The 19,585-nt window shown below is 35.3% G+C and overlaps 1 protein-coding gene across 1 annotated transcript in view; it reads right to left on the bottom strand.

Annotated features, from left to right (window-relative positions):
* abca5 (ATP-binding cassette, sub-family A (ABC1), member 5) overlaps positions 1–19,585 on the bottom strand; it is a 45,628-nt gene that overhangs the window by 21,615 nt on the left and 4,428 nt on the right. Inside the window, exons 3-21 of the mRNA XM_007250134.4 lie at positions 17,743–17,932; positions 16,446–16,613; positions 16,153–16,250; positions 15,355–15,581; positions 14,222–14,363; positions 13,051–13,239; positions 12,750–12,897; positions 11,248–11,425; positions 10,909–10,967; positions 10,662–10,772; positions 9,357–9,532; positions 9,110–9,229; positions 8,866–9,004; positions 8,663–8,753; positions 6,528–6,667; positions 4,773–4,892; positions 3,612–3,813; positions 2,559–2,725; positions 2,105–2,232 (exon numbers count right to left, since the gene is read on the bottom strand). Of these exons, the coding sequence (XP_007250196.3) occupies positions 2,105–2,232; positions 2,559–2,725; positions 3,612–3,813; positions 4,773–4,892; positions 6,528–6,667; positions 8,663–8,753; positions 8,866–9,004; positions 9,110–9,229; positions 9,357–9,532; positions 10,662–10,772; positions 10,909–10,967; positions 11,248–11,425; positions 12,750–12,897; positions 13,051–13,239; positions 14,222–14,363; positions 15,355–15,581; positions 16,153–16,250; positions 16,446–16,613; positions 17,743–17,932 (2,793 nt within the window). The remainder of the gene's footprint in view (positions 1–2,104; positions 2,233–2,558; positions 2,726–3,611; positions 3,814–4,772; positions 4,893–6,527; positions 6,668–8,662; positions 8,754–8,865; positions 9,005–9,109; positions 9,230–9,356; positions 9,533–10,661; positions 10,773–10,908; positions 10,968–11,247; positions 11,426–12,749; positions 12,898–13,050; positions 13,240–14,221; positions 14,364–15,354; positions 15,582–16,152; positions 16,251–16,445; positions 16,614–17,742; positions 17,933–19,585) is intronic.

Genomic DNA, 19,585 nt, shown 5'->3' on the forward strand with positions numbered 1-19,585 from the left:
AGTGATTTACTCCATATTGTGATAATAGCAACACTCTGTCTTGGAATCAGTCTTTTATTTACTGGGAAGCTTTAAGGGTATTTCTTTTACAGCATAATATTTCCATGAACTAAATATTTAGTACTTTAGTATTTTGGTTGAAATTCCATCTACATTACTTTTAGAGTATTCATTATATTTTTTATAGATTTTTTGGTTTGATTTTACTGAATGTTTGAACCGGTCATACTAAATAAAAAAGCAACATATAAAAACATTAATAATTGCAGTAGTTTAGTCTTCAAATGAATAAAATATTAAATATTAAACATTCTAAATATATCCTGAAACATTGTGATACTCTATTAGGACCATATGACCCATACCAAATTAATATGATTTAGCACCCCTCGATGTGGAGATCTTCAAATAATGTGTTTAGTGTATTATTAAACCAAATTCTATTAACTATTCATGAGTATTTTATCTGAAACAGTAATTTTTAGGGCTGTTTACTGGCAAAAACATGGCAATATGATACAATACGTCTTACAATTCAATATATAACAATATATTACGATACTGTTAGCAAGAGTAGAACCCTGCAATCAAGTGGATGGGGTTTAAACACAACACAAAATAACTAACAATAAATATAAGCAAAAACTTAATTCAACCTATGTACAAGCCCAACTTACAGAAGGATAAAGAGATAACCATTATAATGTTATTATATTAGAAGCATGCAGGCTAATGCAGGCTAAGAGGAACTCAAATTCTGCATCATTCTGCCTCCCATTCTGGTCTCAGAGATCCAAGGGCCACTACACAGATAAGAACTCTCAGCCACAGATACACAAGCTAAGCTTTCCTGCTCCACAGCTCTCAGCCTGAGAGGTTCAAGTGCTCCATTTAACAGCTCCACCCCACTCCAGCTCAATATGCTTCCCACCCACACTTGAATGCATTAACTGTCTAATTTAATCTGAAAATACAAGTCAAGATACTCATCAGAGGTAAACGAGACCCACTGTATTCTTTTATGGGTACAGTGAAAGTTGCCTTCTCAAAAGGTATTGAGTGCCTCTAAAATAGCAGTTTTAGATATAACCACAAATCTAAACCTTTACCATGAATAAAAAAATTCAAATGGAAATTGTCCTGCTATAAACACACACACACACACACACACACACACACATATATATATAGCTTGTGTTGCTGGGGGAGTAATTGCTATAAAGCTAAACATGGGCAATATTGGGATATTTTATAGTATCGTGATTATTATTAGTATTATGCATGAAACAGTATTTTAATGCAGTTTTAAGAATCTGTCACTATTGATGCATTTTAGATGCATGCCAAATTATTGTGACAGATACTGTTTGCAATTGTCAGAGAGACTTGTTTTGTTGCAATGTTTTTTTTTTATTGTTATAAATTTATTGTGATTTCAGTTCATGCCATTATTAAAAAGCGCTAAAACAAATAAGAACAGGTTTAAAAAGAGTAAAATGTGTCTAAAATATACATATTTAAAATAAAATTAGGTTAAAAATAAGTCCTTTAATTGATGTTATTTTACTGTGGAGTGTAATGGGTCATGTGACACATTATTTAAGCATGTAACTGAGGAATTGGGGATCAGAGAGGGAACTTGTCTAAGAGGTGCACATGGTAAATCTTTATATATACTTGTTTCATATTTGTGTATTAACGTATATTTACATGCATGTTGTGAACACAAAGATTAATCTTGGGTAATCTAATTTAAACACGGTACTGTTGTGCTAGCTAACTTGAAACGTACACTAGCTTATAACAGACACTGGAAAGACTGAGTTTGATGAAGGAAAAGAGAGAGAGAGAAAAATAAATCTTTAAAGGACATCCGTATGACTCGTGGCCATTAATCCACTAGACCAGTGTACACAAATAAATATTGTGATACATATAATTTTACTTTTATTACTTTATCGCCTAGCTTTGTCAGTGCATGATTTCGTACAGCACAGACAGTGGCTTTCATACTGTCATTTCAACATCATAAATATATTGTAATATAAATTGGCCATATTGTCCAGCCCTATATTAAGCACATAAGCATTTAAGCATGACTTACCTTACTAGAGCCTGTGACGTTGATGGCAGCACTGTGAGGTGCAGCAGACATGTAGTCCATCTTTTTCATCATCTCCACTTTAATGTCTTGAGATTCCAGGTTGTGAATGAAGCCAGATATATCAGAGTCTAGGATATAATACGAAAGGAAGTCAGAGAAAAGGACATCATCTATAAACTCTGATACCATGCTAATAAATGAAAGCAAGTAGGAGCAAGTCAGCATTATTCAAATGAGACAATGTTACATCTCCTCTAGCATTTCTTCACTGAGCACATTTCATAATTAATTCCTTTAATTTACACATTAACCCCAAGCACAGCAGGTTTATTGTTCAATTAATTAGCAAGCGACCTGCCTGCTCAGCTTTTCTGAAATCAATACAACGACTTCTATCCAAGAGAGGAGAGGGGGAGTTTTAAAAAAAATGATATAAAAAAACAGGCAGACAGACCAGAGGAGTTGAGCACTAGCAAGCTGGTGGCATATTTGTGAGGGGATTCATGGCGACCGAGCAAGTAGATAGGCTGGAACTGTCTGTCGGGGGAGTGTATCTGAATGTTCCCTGTAGCCAGAGACAGAACCAGCACTGCAGTCAAGAAGACCAGGAACAGCGTCACACTATAAGAGAGAGGAGAGAAAGAGAAAGAAAAACAACACAATGGTACATCTGAAAAACTACTTAACAAGATACATTATTAATGAGGAGACCAGCCACTGGTTGAAATATAAATGGGAGCTTTTATAACACTCATCATAGAGCTAAAGGATCAAGTCCCACCCTTCAACAAAAAGGGCCAATAAGTTTACTAATCATACAGTGAGGTTCAGCATGGTAGAGGGGAAAGCAACCCATCAATGCGGAGATCTGTGCAAGCGCAGTAGCCAGAAGACAAAAAAACAACAACATATTTTTAGTATAGTATTGGGTCAAATGGTCTTAAATATTTGTGTGTGTGTTTAAAAAAACGTACAATACAATACGAATCAAGATACAGGGGTTACGATTCAAAAGATTGCAATATGTTGTGATACTGTAAGAAATGCAATATATTGCAATTGTTTAAATCTTATTATTGGAGAAATAATCAAACAAATAAAATCTGAATAAAAGAAAAGTTTCCCTTTTTAGCAATCATACCAATGGCACCTAACAACAAAGTATTACACTGCTATCTAGTGGGCGGGGTTTAAACACAGATCTAAAAAAAAAAAACAACAACTGTATGACACCGATCTTTACTAATACTAATAAACTCATACATAACAATCGATACTGTGTATTTCAAAACTGATACAAAACAACAAAACTACTGTATTTTCTTGCATCCCAAGCAATTTGACTTCCAGTTTCAAGTATTTTGGTATTTCCCCATTCAAAGAGATGAGAGGCTGGTGTCGTATGGCTGGAGATTACTGCCCGCTGGCACTGCAAAGATGGTCGAACGGACTTAACTCGTGTACCACAACAAAAGCAATTTGTGCTTTACAAACTGCCTGCCCTCACTTGTATATGATGGGTTTCCTCTCTCTCTGCAGGTTAAGCATATGGAGCCAGGCCACCGTGCTGAACTGCTGCCTCCATAGGGCATGGCCCTTCACTGCATCCTGCCTGCTGTCTGAGAAGGTCAGCAGCCTCTGGTCCATCTCATCCAGCGAGGATGCGTCACCCTCATCTTCCACCTTGTCCTGGTTAAACACACTGTAGTCTGAAACAAAGAAAGAGACAGGTTCGGATTATCTTCATTACCGTTTGTGCTTTAGAAGCCTGCAAATGTCTGGCAAAAGCAAACCAGCAGATCCAGCAACAGAATTTACACTAAGTACATTAAGAAATACTGCCTACTGAGTTTACTAGGCAAGAAGAGCCAATTAACACGAATGAGCTGGTATATGGACAATGGTTTTAGTTTATTTATGTATGACATATTTTAACTTATTTATATACCATTTCCAATGTATAAAAAGTATTAATAATTGTAACTAAATTGTTCTTTAACAGCAATGTGTACTTGCATTATGTTACTTTATTTTAAAATGGTTTTAAAATTACAATAATATTGTTTCAGTTATTTCTGGGTAGGCCTGATAATTACATTATCAACCTATAGTACAATATGTAGACATGACCATAATAATTGTTATATATTCTGCTATATAACATGTTATATAAATATTGTATAATTGATATTTCCCATTGTTATTGTTATTTTTTGAGCATAAGCAGCCTATTCTTATAAATGACACAATACATCGACTTTATTTAAAATAATTAATTTATTTTATTTCTGTATTTTAAAAAAATCCTTTTCCAATTGTAATGGCTACAAATTCTGAATATTCATTACTGTTACAAGGGATGCAATTATCTTCAACATCATTATGATATATCACTAACTTTTATAAGAGGCATTAAACCGTTTGGTCAAAAGACAATAATCTTGCTTATTTTAATTATTTCTGGGACTATACTTTGTCAAAAAATATATTACCATGAAAGGCAGTACACTGGGATGAGATTTTGAACAAACACTGTGGGAAACAGTATCTCTATTTATAAAATCATATTGCCCTTAAAAATGACCACATGAAGTGCATATCACAGCTCTGCAGTTTTAGAAAGTACAGGAATGTAGAAATCTCTGGTCTGAAGATGTGCAGGTCTTACCTGCCTGATCCACTTCTGCTTCCGCCTCCAGACGGAGAAACACATCTTCTAACGTTGTCATGGAAACACCATAGTTAATGATGCCAAGGTCGGGCCTACAGTCCAGCTCAGCGAAAAGTCCTGAGCGCAAAATAAGAGCAGCGTTTTTCATCTTCACCCAACCACATCATTCAGCAGAACATTAAGCAGCTACAACAGCAATCCAGAAGACTGATCAATAAGTCAGTAGACAGATCAATTATGTAAATAGACGGGGGCTGGGTATCCTGAAAGCAAAAGGCATCTTAACCTAAAGATGATAGGATAGAAAGGCACACATCACACTAAACAGTCTCTCTACCATAATAATGATCTTGATACAATAAGAAACTTTATAATAAGTGTATTTAGCAACTGTGTAGTTACACATTACAAGGACAATGTTATATGTTGGTACATGGATCGTTAATGTTTTTACATTACATTACAGTACATTTCATAATGTACACACTGATACACATTCATTACAGGTTGTATTACACATTTTGATGTCAATTATAACCTGTGTGTAATAAGGACAATGTACTTTCACATGTGTTAAAGTGTTTCTGAATTTGTATAACTACTAGTGTGTCTAATTAGTTGTGTATAAACTTATGTTTCTTCAATAGCTCTTGTTTGGTTCATAATTAAGGCTGTTAAAAATCATAATTCAGATTTTTTTAATGGGAGGATGAACAATATATTCAGCTATGTCGGACACTGATATACATGTGTAATTACATAACCAGTAGAACTGAAATTAAGTTACTCTGTTATTACTGAAATTGCTAACATTTAACTACACAGTTAATAGAGACACTTATCAACAAAATATTAAATATCAATAAAATACCCTCATAATCCCCACCTTACCTAGTATACAAGCCTATATGTATTTAAGCCTACATGCAAGTATTTCTGGCTTTATAAGGAAAAGAAGAATATCTGTTTCACAGAGAATGATATTATTTTTTCGCACTGTATTCAGAAAAAATACAAACTCTAATCTATGCCACAGCTAACATTTTAGAATGGAACAAGTCTGTGTTTATTATGTGAAACAATGTGATTAAAACTCTGCTATATCCCCTTTTCATTTATTTTATCTCTTTTTCTACCCAATTTACTACCAATTCATACAAACTTCCTGTAATACTAGCAAAGCCCCCAAAACTGGGCAACCAGCAAGCTCTGAGAAAAGCTCTGGATTCCTAGCTCTGATACATTAACTAGCACAACATGAGAGGTGATGAGGGGAGGGAGCACCATCTACCCTCCCAGAGACCCCATGGCCAATTGCGTGTTCTCTCGGACTCTGGCTGCTGATGCACACTCCTTGGAGCCTGTAGCCATATTCCATTTAAAATTAGATGCAACCACTCTAATATAAAGTTTCCCATACAGCGAATAAGGCAAGTCATAGGCTATATTGCCATTTGAATGTTCAATATCCATTCAAAATGCTGCATAGTCCAAGACTAGGTCTAATCCCTGTCTGGGAAACTGCCCCTAAGTGCTGTGTCCAGTACACAGGCATTTACCCCATAATTAGGTCTTCCTAACAGATGGCAGTGTCTGTTCAGATCATGTACTTGAAGCACGGTGAAAAAACACCATGGTGGTAAAACAACTAGTCAGCATTTCTAAAACTGTGAGGAACACTGTTAATCAGCCAGGCATAAGGCAGTGTTGTCTACAGCAGATGGTAAAGCAGAAGGTTAACAGAAGCCAAACCTGGAAACGTTTCCATGCTCTCAAAAGGCAACGTGAATGTGAGCTCAGCCTCCTGTTGCCTTGACAACTGAGCCTTCGGAACATGCTGCTTGACCAATGATGCAAGGCTGTCTACCTCACAGACTTCAGTCACAGACATCCTACACAAAGTGAAATCACATGTTCAGCAAAAAAAAGCAGCATCTTGACACCTTGTCACCTTTCCAAGTACACGCACACTCTCTCTCACACCCAAACACACACACACACACACACACACACACACACACCTCAGGAGGGCTGGAAGAAACAGTTTATCACACATCTAGACACTAAAAGGAGGTGCAATCATTAAATACTTTCTAAATTAGCTTGGATGAAAAGGATTAGAAGCAGTAAATGCATTTAAATATGAATACAACTTCAAAAACAAGATTTCACTGCTGTTAAATTCACTAAACACTTTGTAAGTAAAATCTATACACCTACTCAGCCAATCATCTGGCAGCAGCACAGTATAAAACAGTAAAAACAATATCAAAATAGAGATGAAATGTAATCTGTGTCTTAAGATAGATAGATAGATAGAGATAGATAGATACTTTATTTATCCCGAAGGAAATTTAGGCATTAAATGTGGCATTATCTGTTTTTATCAGGTGAGCTGGTTTAAGTTCCGATATTTGGCATTATTTTATTTCGATGGTCCACTGGAGATGCATATATATATATATATATATATATATATATATATATATATATATATATATATATATATATATATATATATATATATATAAAATATTCATCTTATTCACCTAAATATTTATTAAACACAACTGAGATGTATACTGAATGTAAAAAAAAGCTCTATAGAATCTAAATCTACACCTGTTTCTATATCTAAACTTAACCTTAACTATTTAGAACCCCTAAAGCATAACCCTAACTCAAAACCCTAAAACCTAATTCGACTCCAAAACTTAAATGTAAAATGGTGTGGTTAAGATAGGGGTTAGAGACAGAAGTATAATTACATTTAATAGAGAATCATTTACATTCAACAGTTCAGTAGCATTTAGTAGATGCTTAGCTGAATGATAGTTCAACATAAACAAAGGTATCTATAATGGACCAAGTGTTACTAAGTATTTTCATAACTGCTGTTTTTCTACTGCTGATTTAGTATTGACAACTTCCTCTGAGTGTTTTTTGCAGTTCTGTATGGAAACATGCTGCTGATGAGGAGTCAACAAAGAATAGCCAGATTGGTTTGATGCTACAATCAAACTCAAATAACTTTCCTGTAAACTGTATTTAGTACAAAAGATTCAGAGTCAGGTTCCACTTCTGTTAGTCAAGTACATAATGGTGAGGCTGCAGTTGGAGCCCTCTTACCAAACAGGTTCAAGACAAAGACAAGATATCCACATACACCATACTTGTACTTGGCTTTACTATGCACCAGGTAAGGCTACTTGGCCATTAACAACCGAGAGTTAATGGCTTTTACAGGTGGCTACCTGCCGAACCTGTTTTTTAAACCCACAGCCTTGTCTTCGATGGCATGTTGCTCCAACCACTGAGCCACCACAGCACCAAAAACTGCAAAGCTGAAAAGTAGAAATCTGTAGCCTGGTATTTTAAATTCTTGATTTCTGCTTAGAACTTTGTGCCAACAGCATTAATCTATGGACCCAAATTATTTTGTGTGAACAGTCCAGGCTGGTATAGGGGGTGTTATAGTGTGAGAAATGTTTTTAAGTCATTCTAATCAGTAGTTGCTTGAATGCTACAGTCTATTTTAATTATGTTGTTGGCCATGTACATCACTTCAGAGCCACAATTCATCCATATTGTAATGGCTACTTCAAATATGATAATGCACTAAGCCAATGCCAAGATGTACTCTTCTGTTCTGAGAACGAACAATGTCTTACAAAGTGCTTGGCGAGTATATATGACTTTTAAACATAGCTACTTCATTAAGAAATAAATTATTTAAAATAAAAAAAGCTAAAAAGCTAAAATAAACCTTAAAAAAAAGATATTGTCTAGGCTAATATTCAATAGAATGGTTACATCGCTTATTGCAATTTGTCATTTTAATAAACAATTACCACTTTAAGTGGGTATTAAGGGAGTAATACCCTTACCTGAGGTGGTATCCAACTCCACACTTAGTTTTGAGGTAGAGAGAAGAGCCCACACATTTCAGCTGACCTTGAGAGATGACTGCTTTACGATCTGAATAATAAAGTTGAAAAGAGAAGAAAGAATATTAAATATGATTTATTTAAGTGTTTGTTTAGAAGGAAAGGCAGTAAAAGAGAATTGTGAGAAGCTGACTTTTCCATACCTGCAAGTATATCTGCCTCGTCCATATAATGCGTGCTGAGGACAGTGACGCGACCTGCTCGTCGATTCTTTAGTAGAGTCCACACCTGGTGACGTGAAACTGGGTCCATACCTGCGGTGGGCTCATCCAGGAGCAAGATCTATTATGCAAAGATAGAGAGCGAAAATGTGATTATGGTATTTTATGGGATGTTTCTGGTTAATTCAGTATCCAGCTTAATTCGGAAAAGATCTCTAAGCTCTACCTTGGGGTCTCCCAGAATGGCAATGCCCACAGACAGCTTCCTTTTCTGGCCCCCACTTAGGTTCTTGGCTTGTGCATCCATGATCTTCTCCAAGTCCAGATCCTTCAAAACTTTTCTAACCTGGGGAAAAGGTGAGGAAATAAGTTCAACTGTAAAAATACATAAAAAATTGTGACCAGGGTCACATGCTCATCCATTGCACTTGAGACAGAGATGTGAAGATCAATAAACAGTGTTAAGTCCTCACCTCACTATCAATTTCAGAGGGCAGGATGCCTTTAATGGCTGCAAAAATCCTGAGGTGCTCCTCCACTGTCAGCACATCAAAGATAATGTTGAACTGGGGGCAGATCCCCACAAGCTGTTTCATCTCAGCCCCATCCGCTATCTCAGCCACAGGAGAGCCATAGATGGTAGCTGAACCTGGAATCAAAATACATCCGATCAGATTTAAGATAAGACTAAGATGAGACTAAGATCCTGGCCTGTATTTATAGCTTTCAACAGCTTCCAGTTAACTCTGTATGATTTATATGTAAAGAGATATAAAGTTTTTTTTTAATAAATTGCAGGCTTGGTAAGTCTTACAAATCACCAATACCAAAAATGCAATTTGGGAGCACTAAAAGATGTGACTCCATTGTTTTTTCATTCATTTTGAAATGTGTTTTTGTGAGAAAAAAAATAGTGTTCCGGCGATCTGATATTACGCTGCTTTAGTCCAGTGGGGGAATTGTTCATGAATATTCATACATGTAAACATATCACCTCTGATTTTTACACTAATCACAGTCTTTGCAATGTCATATTTGACTTTACAATGTGTGCAATGGCCTGCTAAGTACAGTTCAGCCACTCATTTAGTCAAATCCACCGGAGATCCTACGTAAACCTTTAGTTACTTGCACGTAGAGGTGGGTAGTCCAGAGTCAGAAAGTAAAATCTCTCCCACTTTCTGGACCGGACTACCCACCTCTGCTTACACAAGATAAATAGCTAGCTAAGTAACTGGTGTAAACAGAACTGTTCTAAATATACAAACCTACCCATCTCAATTGTACTTTGCTGGTGGTTCCATAGACAAATTCTAATTTGTTCCTTAGCTCTAAATTACTGGGCAAAGTATATAACACTGATGTGTTATTTGCACAAATAACACAGGAAATGAACTACCATGCTGTTTCTAGCGCTGTTAGCTCCTATCTGACGAGACTATGTCGCTGTCTAACTTCAGCTCTGCCTATGGGCGAGGCCATGAATACTAAATCAAGGGTTGACAAACATGGGCGCTTTATCTGATCGACTCGATTTACTGAATGTTTTTATTTACTAGCTGCAGATAATGCAGATAATGGAGGTTGAAGAAGCGTTTCCTATGCAGCATGCATATACAACTCAGAAAGACCTATTGTATTTCATGAAGAACAGGAAAAAAGTAGATTTTAGTAGAAGGACCCCTTTAAATTCACTTAGTTATTAAAACTCAAATAATTTAAACTTAGTTAATATTTAATTTAAAATATTACAGTTGACCATAATCTGGTTAACAAACCTTCTGTTGGAGGACAGATGCCACATAGGATATTCATGAGTGTTGATTTTCCTGCTCCACTGTGACCCAACAGGGCTGTGATCTGACCTTCGTAAATGTCAAACGTCAAACCTGAAGAGAAACAAAATGCTTTATTTTTAAATAGCTAACAAATGTACTACTTAAAACTAAAAACATAATATATTAATATATAAATATTAATACACAAATTATATCTTATTATTAACCTAATGGAGTTAAAACCCACCTCTCAGTGCCTCGACTGTGCTGTCCTTCTCTTTATAGGTTTTACGGATGTTACAGATCCTGAGGGGTGAAGATAAACACACACACACACACACACAGATATTAAATGGCAGTGTTGGCAGCATGCCACATCTCTCAATAAGATGCACTAGTACTGGCCCCAGTCTCTGCAGAATTTACTGTATTTCAGCGCAGACCACATAACCACTGAAACTCATTCCGGCTAGTGCTCTCTCAATCTCATCATTAATTAGCATAAGTCAAAAAGCCTGAGCACTTTAAATGCAGCACCCCTATGTGTACGTTCCTTCAAACAGTGTGGGATGCTAGGAAAATGTACCTGATGGCCTCTTTGCCTCTGAACTCAGGGGAAACAGGCTCCACAGATTCATCAGCCATAGGAGTTCCATTCACCTCCACCTCATACACAGAGCTCACTTCCACATAGCGCTTGCTGCGTGTCGACCAATAGGAAGGCTTCAGGAAGTAAATCACAGAGCGCCTCATTCCAAACTCACCTTAAAAAGGAAAAAAAAAAATGTAATCATAATTCATGATTAAGTTATTCACAGTAATCACTTATAGTAAATAATCAAGGACTACCACATCACATATCATTTAGTCATGCATAAAATCATATGGATATTACAATAATTTGATTTCCACAGAGTGAATATATATATTTTTTATTATTTCTTTTCCATTTTTTGATTACTGACATCCAATGAGAAACATTTTCCTCGAGTTTCAACCAGTGACTCTATTACTTGCAGCAAGTGGTTTCCACTGTTGCACCCTTGTTTGTAGTTTCATGTTACAGTGGTGTCTGTAGAGAGTAACTGCACACTGAGAGAGCTACAATCACATATTCTGTCAAAGTGGCTCAAACTAGGAACATTTGTTAGCAGTGTTTTTTTTTTTGTTTGTTTGTTTTTTTCAAATAAAAAATGAAATATTTGGTGTTAATAAAGCATCTCAGACCTACAATAAGTAATAAGTAACAATAAATCACTAAAATAATGGTAAAATGGTAGACCTTTATATACAGCTCTGGAAAAAAATAAGAGACCACTTAAAAATTATGAGTTTCTTTGATTTTACCAAATTGAAAACCTCTGGAATATAATCAAGAGGAAGATGGATGATCACAAGCCATTAAACCAAACTGAACTGCTTGAATTTCTGCACCAGGAGTGGCATAAAGGTATCCAAAAGCAGTGTGTAAAACTGGTGGAGGAGAACATGCCAAGATGCATGAAACCTGTGATTAAAAACCAGAGTTATTGCACCAAAAATTTATTTCTGAACTTCAGAAACTGAAGTGGTCTTATTTCTTTCCAGAGCTGCACACCTTTCAATGTTTGAGAATTCAAGATGCTTATCATTAGCCATGTTTTAAACCCTGCAATAAATACATGATTATCTATGGTTATCTAGATCTCTAAGCAACTATCAGATGAACACTCACACAGACAAATATTTTCTCAGTGCTCATTTAGTAATTACAAAGGAAAATAATGTAAATAATCTACAATTATACAGCAGGCTAAGATATAGTACTTTTGACACAGAGAAAAAAATGAATCAGCAGTGGCAGATTCTTAAACACTGCCTCAAATACTCTTTCATGCAAACTTTAGGGATATTAAGCTGCACATCATCCAATTAAACAGAATTTCTGTAATGAAATGCACAGTGTAGCCAGTGTTCTTTAAGTTCTAATAAATATATATTTAAATACGCTCAGAAAATGTATCATGATACAATAAAACATTGTCATTTTGCCCAGCTCTACCTACGACTATTTTAAGCAGAGGTACAGCATGTATCTGCAAGTCTCACCTGGCATCACCTGGTCTAGGTAAATAGCGAGGAGTAGATAGAGGATGCAGTCTAAAAAGAGCATCAGCAGAGGCACATACAGTGCATGAGGGCCATTAGCTAGAGTGGAGAACACTGCACCGTCTCCCTGGGCCTCCAGATACACCACCTACACACAAACACACATTCACTTGTCTTACAGAGTTAACATATAGCAAGTCAACTAGAGCATGGGTGCATTTCTTTAAGTATCTGAATTAATACCTACAAAAAAAAAAATGTGGTGCTGATGCCGTGCATCAATGTTCTACTGAAATGTTACCTGGGCAATGCCGATGGAGAAGGCACTGGGGGACAGCAGGCAAAGCAGCCAGACAGCTGACTGAGGGAAATCCCTCATCAGCACAGTAAAGAGAGACAGACAGCCAAAGACCAGCGTCAGCATAGAGCCCATCGTACTTGCAAACTTGGGCTTCTTAAACAGAGGAGTCAACATGAAGGAGAAGAAGATCTGGAGAAAGCAGAAAAAAATAATATATACTGTAGTAACACTCAAAAGTTGGACACACATCTTCATGCAGTGCTCCAGTTTTTCCCAAATAACCCATCTCAGTTGGGTTTAGATCAGGGGATTGTGGATTTAGTATGTAAATCCATTCTTAATTGTTTTCACATCTTTCATATTAATCTACAATGTAGAAAATAAATTAAATAAAGAAATAAAGAAAAACATTGTGTGTCCAGACTTTTGACTGGTACTGTGTAATTAACCACTTTGTAAAATATCTCAGAATTGGCCTACTGATAAAAAAAAATAAAGAACACAAAAAGTCTTTTGTGGATCAAATCAACAAATCTCTGCATGTGCAAAATTAAAATTTACTCAGACATTGAGTACATGTTAAAATTAAATCAAGACTTGCAATAAAGTGCAATGCACAAATCCATACTTATATTAGTCTGATGAAACTAAACTGATGCTCTTATTCTGAAGGGTTAAATGTAATCCTTAAAATTTACTCTAAAAGGCCTTCCATTCGATAATACGGAAAAAAAAACTTGGATATTTGGAAAATTATCATCTCCAGTGATATACAAGACTTTGCAAAGTTTTCTGCCACCTGAGGAAATAATAATTAAATAAAAAGTATAGAATAAAAATATTTTAAAGGTTTTTTTTAGCTCAGTTAAACACTACAAATACAATACAAATATATTTACATTTAAACAAAAATGTTATTTTACATTACTGTGTTCATTAAAACATCTCAAAGCTCTCTTCATGTGGGTATAGTATGATTTATTAAGAATGCACCAAATATTTGGCACACAAATTATTCTGCAGCAGAAAAAAGAATGAATAATTTATATTAACAATGATTCTTTTAATCCAGGAGGTAATCCAGGAGCAGGACTTGCAATTTAAAGAGTTGCTGGTTTAAACAAACACTGCAGTGAACACACAGTGTGAAGATGAGTCATTGGGGACTTACTGTAGATATGCCGTAGAGAAATATTAACAGGAAGATGATAAGGAAGTTGCTGTTGGAAAAGAGCGGTGTCCATATAGCAATAACAGCCATCAGAACAGACATGGTGGTTACCAGGGCAGCATAGAGAAGACCCCACGAGAGCCTGTGCATGGAAACACACACAAAAACATATACACACACACACATCAATATAGTAAATATTATTTATTAGTACTTTTTTTTTTTGCTAACTTCTGCACGTTTACCAGGGTATCTGCAGCAACTTTTTTAAATACCATTTAAAATAGAATTTGACATACTTCCACAGACTTTATAATCAGACCCATTAACAGTGATCCCTGTAGCTTAGGGCTGCAATGATAAGTTGATATAATCGACAATGTCGATTATTTAAATTTGTCGACTACAAATTTCGTTGTTGACTAATTGTTAATTTGTAACAGTACTGCATTACACAAAGCGCTGGGGACAGAAATGCAATGGGAGATGGGTAAATGGCTCACTCACACAGTTTACACTTAACTTCAAAAGTGCCCAAACACAACAGATTACATATTTACTCAATAAGTATCAGAACTTTCCACATTTAAACAACACCTAGACATTTAAATGCCTTTTAATTCTTATGTTCAGCTGTTTCTACTGTTTCTAGAGGTGGAGGACATGGCAGAAATAATGTTCGACTAATCGACTCATCAATATAAATCATATAATAATCATCAGATTAGTCGACTACCAAAATAATCATTAGTTTCAGCCCTACTGTAGTTTCTGCCAAATCAAAAAAAAAAATAAAATTCATTAAGGTCCACTGAAAAATTGAGGTTTTCCAACCATTTTAGTTAAATTTACACTTCCACATGCCTACAATTCAGTCTGCTGTTAAATAAGTAAACTAGAAAAACTGAGCTGTATTTAATATATTTAAGAAATGTATTTAAGACATTTTAAGACAAATGAAGGACTTTTTAGCAATAAATAAATAAATAAGACCTTTTAAGACTTATTAAGGATCTGCGAACACATCATGTTGAAAAATAACAAATCCTCACCCATATCTTTTTTATAACACATTCAGCAAAGTAACTGAACATTAGAAACAAAGATTGAAAGACCCTACTCACTATACTCACCAAAATGAGGTGTCGTACAGCCCCATCATGCTCATGGTGTCTTTGAGGCGATGCTCTTTCTCAGCTGCCACGTTGACAATGAGGAAGGAGACAAAGGGTGTAAACGCCAGAACCAGGTAGATGGATATGAGTGCATGTGGAAACTTCTGGACCTCCACTGAGCCTGGGTGACCCATCATTACCACTCGGACATTCAGCTCTCTCCATACCGAACGCTTCGTCTGCATCTGTCCCACATAAAGCACATAAATGGATTATGATTTAAAAAAAAATGGATGTGAAATCATCTTGCATATGTAGTTTGCTCAGGCAGCAGTTGTTGATGTCTTATTAAAAGGTTTTGCATTACACATTTATTGAGATTTTAGAAAAATGATGCAGGAAGAACTATTATCTGCTTTCAAAACAGTAATCAAAACAATATGTCAATAATATACAGCATGTTTAAAGCTGATTTATTCAAACGCAGCCTACCCACATAATTTTGTTAGCAATATGACAAAACACTGGAACATATTTTATTCATTTTTATATAATAGAAATAGTTGCAGATTTTTGCAGATGTTTTAAATAATATACTCATTTTGTATGAAATAAAAATGTATAAAAATAAATAATAACAGAAAAAAATAAAAATAGTCATAATGTTTAGTGTGTGCCAAAAACTGCACACATACACAATAATTCAAAATACTCCTAAAGCTTCACAACAAATAGCAAAACAAATACAAAAAAAAATTTAAACGGCACAAAAATACTGCAATTATGAAAATATGTAATACTGTGACAATATCTAACCTGGATGATGGCAGCGTCAATCAGAGACTGCAGGCGTATGAAACCAGTGTACCAGTAGTTAGCAGCATGGCAGTTCAGATAGTTGGAATAACAATTTGCTGAGAGAGAAAAGAGGAGAAAAATAGATTTAATCTGACAACAGTTTAAAAATCTTTTTTTTAAATAACAAAATATATGTATACATATAATTAATCCTATTATTATAACTACAGTATTATAATTGCTTTAAGAAAAAGCAGAAGTAAAGTACTCTACAGCATGATAACACTAATATAAGCACTCTGCTTACTCACCAATTGATTCAGTGTAGTCACTAGGGAGAGGAAGATGGTTATAGGGAAATCGTAGCCGGTAGGACATATTATCTAGAAACACCACTCCCACATAGCCGAGGGGTTCGTAAAGGCTGGCGTTCTCCAGGTCTTCTTCAGTAGGGAACATCTCCAAGCGGTCCTGCATATCTAATAGAATGACCACATAACATAGAAGGCTTTTTAATTTCCTCTAGGCAAAAAATATTCTCCATTACTGCTGAGACACTAAAGCAAGATTTAATGCATGATTCGGTCAGGTTCAATAATTTCTAGAACAGTCCTTCTAGTCATTCAATTACAATAAAAATTAACAGAATTTCAGCATTTTCCATATTAATTCTTTTAAACAATTTATGCAAATAATCGTGCACCAGATAAAAGGGAAATTACGTACATAATATGTTACGTAACATATATAATGTAATTATTAAAAAAAATACATTAACATATACTACTTTAGTACATATACTATATATTTTTTTAATCTATGATATGACTGAATAAGCTCTGAGAAAATGTTGGTCTGTGTGGTCTGTTTATCGGATAGCATAATTAGTAAAGCTGCACTATAATGGAGAAAACTGACAGCGCATTTTTATTCCTCTGTGATATGCTGTATATTTGCAATATTAACCTACAATAATTTTACCACATCTCACCAGAAGTAATCCAGCATGTCACAATATTATCAATACTGTGTAAATCCAATAAGAGTAAGAATTACAGGTTCAGCAGAAGAAAATATCAGAAATGTTTGTATTCTGGATTTATTGGTATCAGTTTCATAGAATTTAACAACCAACATATTGATACGATAAAATCAATGATAAAATATATTGCAATATTTTTGCAACTCTAATATCCAATAATGGAGTAAAAATACTTTTGCATAAATTTTGCAGATAAAACCAGATTCTGGAATATTTTCTTTTGGTAGGTTTTTGTATAAAGCAGCAAAACTTTTATTTAACATTGCACATTGTAATATTAATGCTGAAACTTTATACTATGCTGCCCTAATATATAGCATGTTAAGTTGTAGTATTTTGAAGTGTCCTATTTTATAACTATTTTAAACAGACGTAAAGAATGTAGCTACAGGTCTCACCTGTACCTGTACCATCACCTGGTCTAGGTAAAGACTGGATGCAGGTCACTAAATTCCTTATTCCAGATCTAACTTAAAGCACAGTAGTTATACAGCCTAGTTAAAAAATTAAACTTATGTTTGTGTTTGTTGTTTGTGGACAAATAATAACCCACTACTGAGACTTACGCAGCTCCTGTGCCACTTCCTCCATAATCTGACTGGTGACATTTGTAATTGGGGTGTAGCCCAGGCCTTTAAGTGAAAGGTACTCCTCCTCTTCAAGCTCGGTAGTGCTGATGCTGCCATAGTAGATATGAGGGTTGAGGGTGCTGATGAGAATGAGGAGGCCCAAAAGGAGCAGAGGAAGGATCAACTCCTATACAAACAGAGGGGAAAATATGGGAAGATAATGATAAATAACTTATAATTAAATGCAATACTACTTCTACATGCCATTTTCACATTTCACAAGATTCCACCTACCCTGTTGTATTTGCCATTCAAATTAGAATAAACCAGCATAAAGCAGCACTGTCATATCTAACCCAGTCACATGGCTGTTGATTGGTTTGCTTCAGCAGCGTGAGACACTGAGACACTGTATACGACTAAAAAGTGAGATAAGAGAGATCATGTTTATTTTATTGCTCTGGGAGATCCCTGTTGCACAGTGCGTCTTTAGTCACTCGTAATGTACATTCAAATGATACTGCTTACTGAAGGACTAATATGGAATAATAATGAACTTTCTGTTCTAGAACAAATGGTAGAACAAACGGTTACTTCTATTTAAAAACAACATTAAAACAGCATTATCTCATTCCACAGAAACAGCATTATCTCATTCTACAGAGTCTCTGGCAGGAGATAAATGAAAACACACATAATGTGAGTACCAAACCAGTGAGTTTCCCCTTTTTCATCCCATATAACACAGATGTGTATCTTTATGGCAGTGCAAACATCCAAAATAAGAAAATATAATCTTACCTCTTACGCACGATATTAGAATAAATACTGACATTTCAATATTTTGTTCTTCAGTGATATAAACAGCAATTTCAAAAATACAGGAATTTTCACCAGATTTCTTCACACATCATATAATCAACAAATGATATTAATATTAATCTCAAAATTTATTCAAATATCGGGGTAAGCAAATATAAATCTGCCTCTTGTATACATGAAAAGAAAAATGAAAACAGTGCTATTTCTTTAGTATTTGTGTGTGGCTTGATGTGTATGGTTTATTTTGTGACACTACTAGTGCTCAATGAACAACAATTTATGTTTTCTATGTTAATTTGTTTCTTATTTCTTCACTGTTAAATTTTTAATTGTTTTACTATACTTCTTTCGCAACAATGGGTCCTTCTTAAAACAAACAAAAAAATGTTTTTATTAGGCATCTTACTAGCACCTTCTTATTTTTCATAAAAGAGCTTTCTGAGCCCTGCCCAATCCAAGCGTATATATAAACAGCTAAGATAAGAATAGGGACACCCCCAGCAGATTACATCATGTGCTAAGAATGTGTTCGAGAAAACATAATACCCATGCGGATCAAGTTTTCAAAAACCCTCAAGAGTCAAACAGTATTTCTGCATTTCATCCTCCATAAAAATCAATATGGTTTGGCAGGCACTTGTTGGCGAGAGGTCCGGCAGAGGGCATTGCATAACATGCTGCACTTTGGTCCATTTAGACCTATTAATAACCAGCGGAGGAAGCACAGCATCACGAGATGGACAGTACCAGAAACACTGTGAGCGCAACTTTTAATGCACAGAGATGATAATAGCAGTAATAAATGTGTTATTAAAGAGGGTGTCCTTTTCCCTAACAGGCAATTCATTCCAAAGGCTTTCAGATACTTCCCCCAGGAAACATGCTCAACACTGGAAGAGGCATTAAATATGCACTACAGCAACTTAAGCTGAAATGAAAAATACATGATCACTTCAAGAGATGCCCAAGGATGTTTAATTTTTCCCACCCAGTTCAAAATACAAAGTAGAGAGCATAA

The sequence above is a fragment of the Astyanax mexicanus genome, chromosome 15 (genome assembly GCF_023375975.1).
Source record: "Astyanax mexicanus isolate ESR-SI-001 chromosome 15, AstMex3_surface, whole genome shotgun sequence".
In the NCBI taxonomy this organism is placed as follows: Eukaryota; Metazoa; Chordata; class Actinopteri; order Characiformes; family Acestrorhamphidae; genus Astyanax; species Astyanax mexicanus.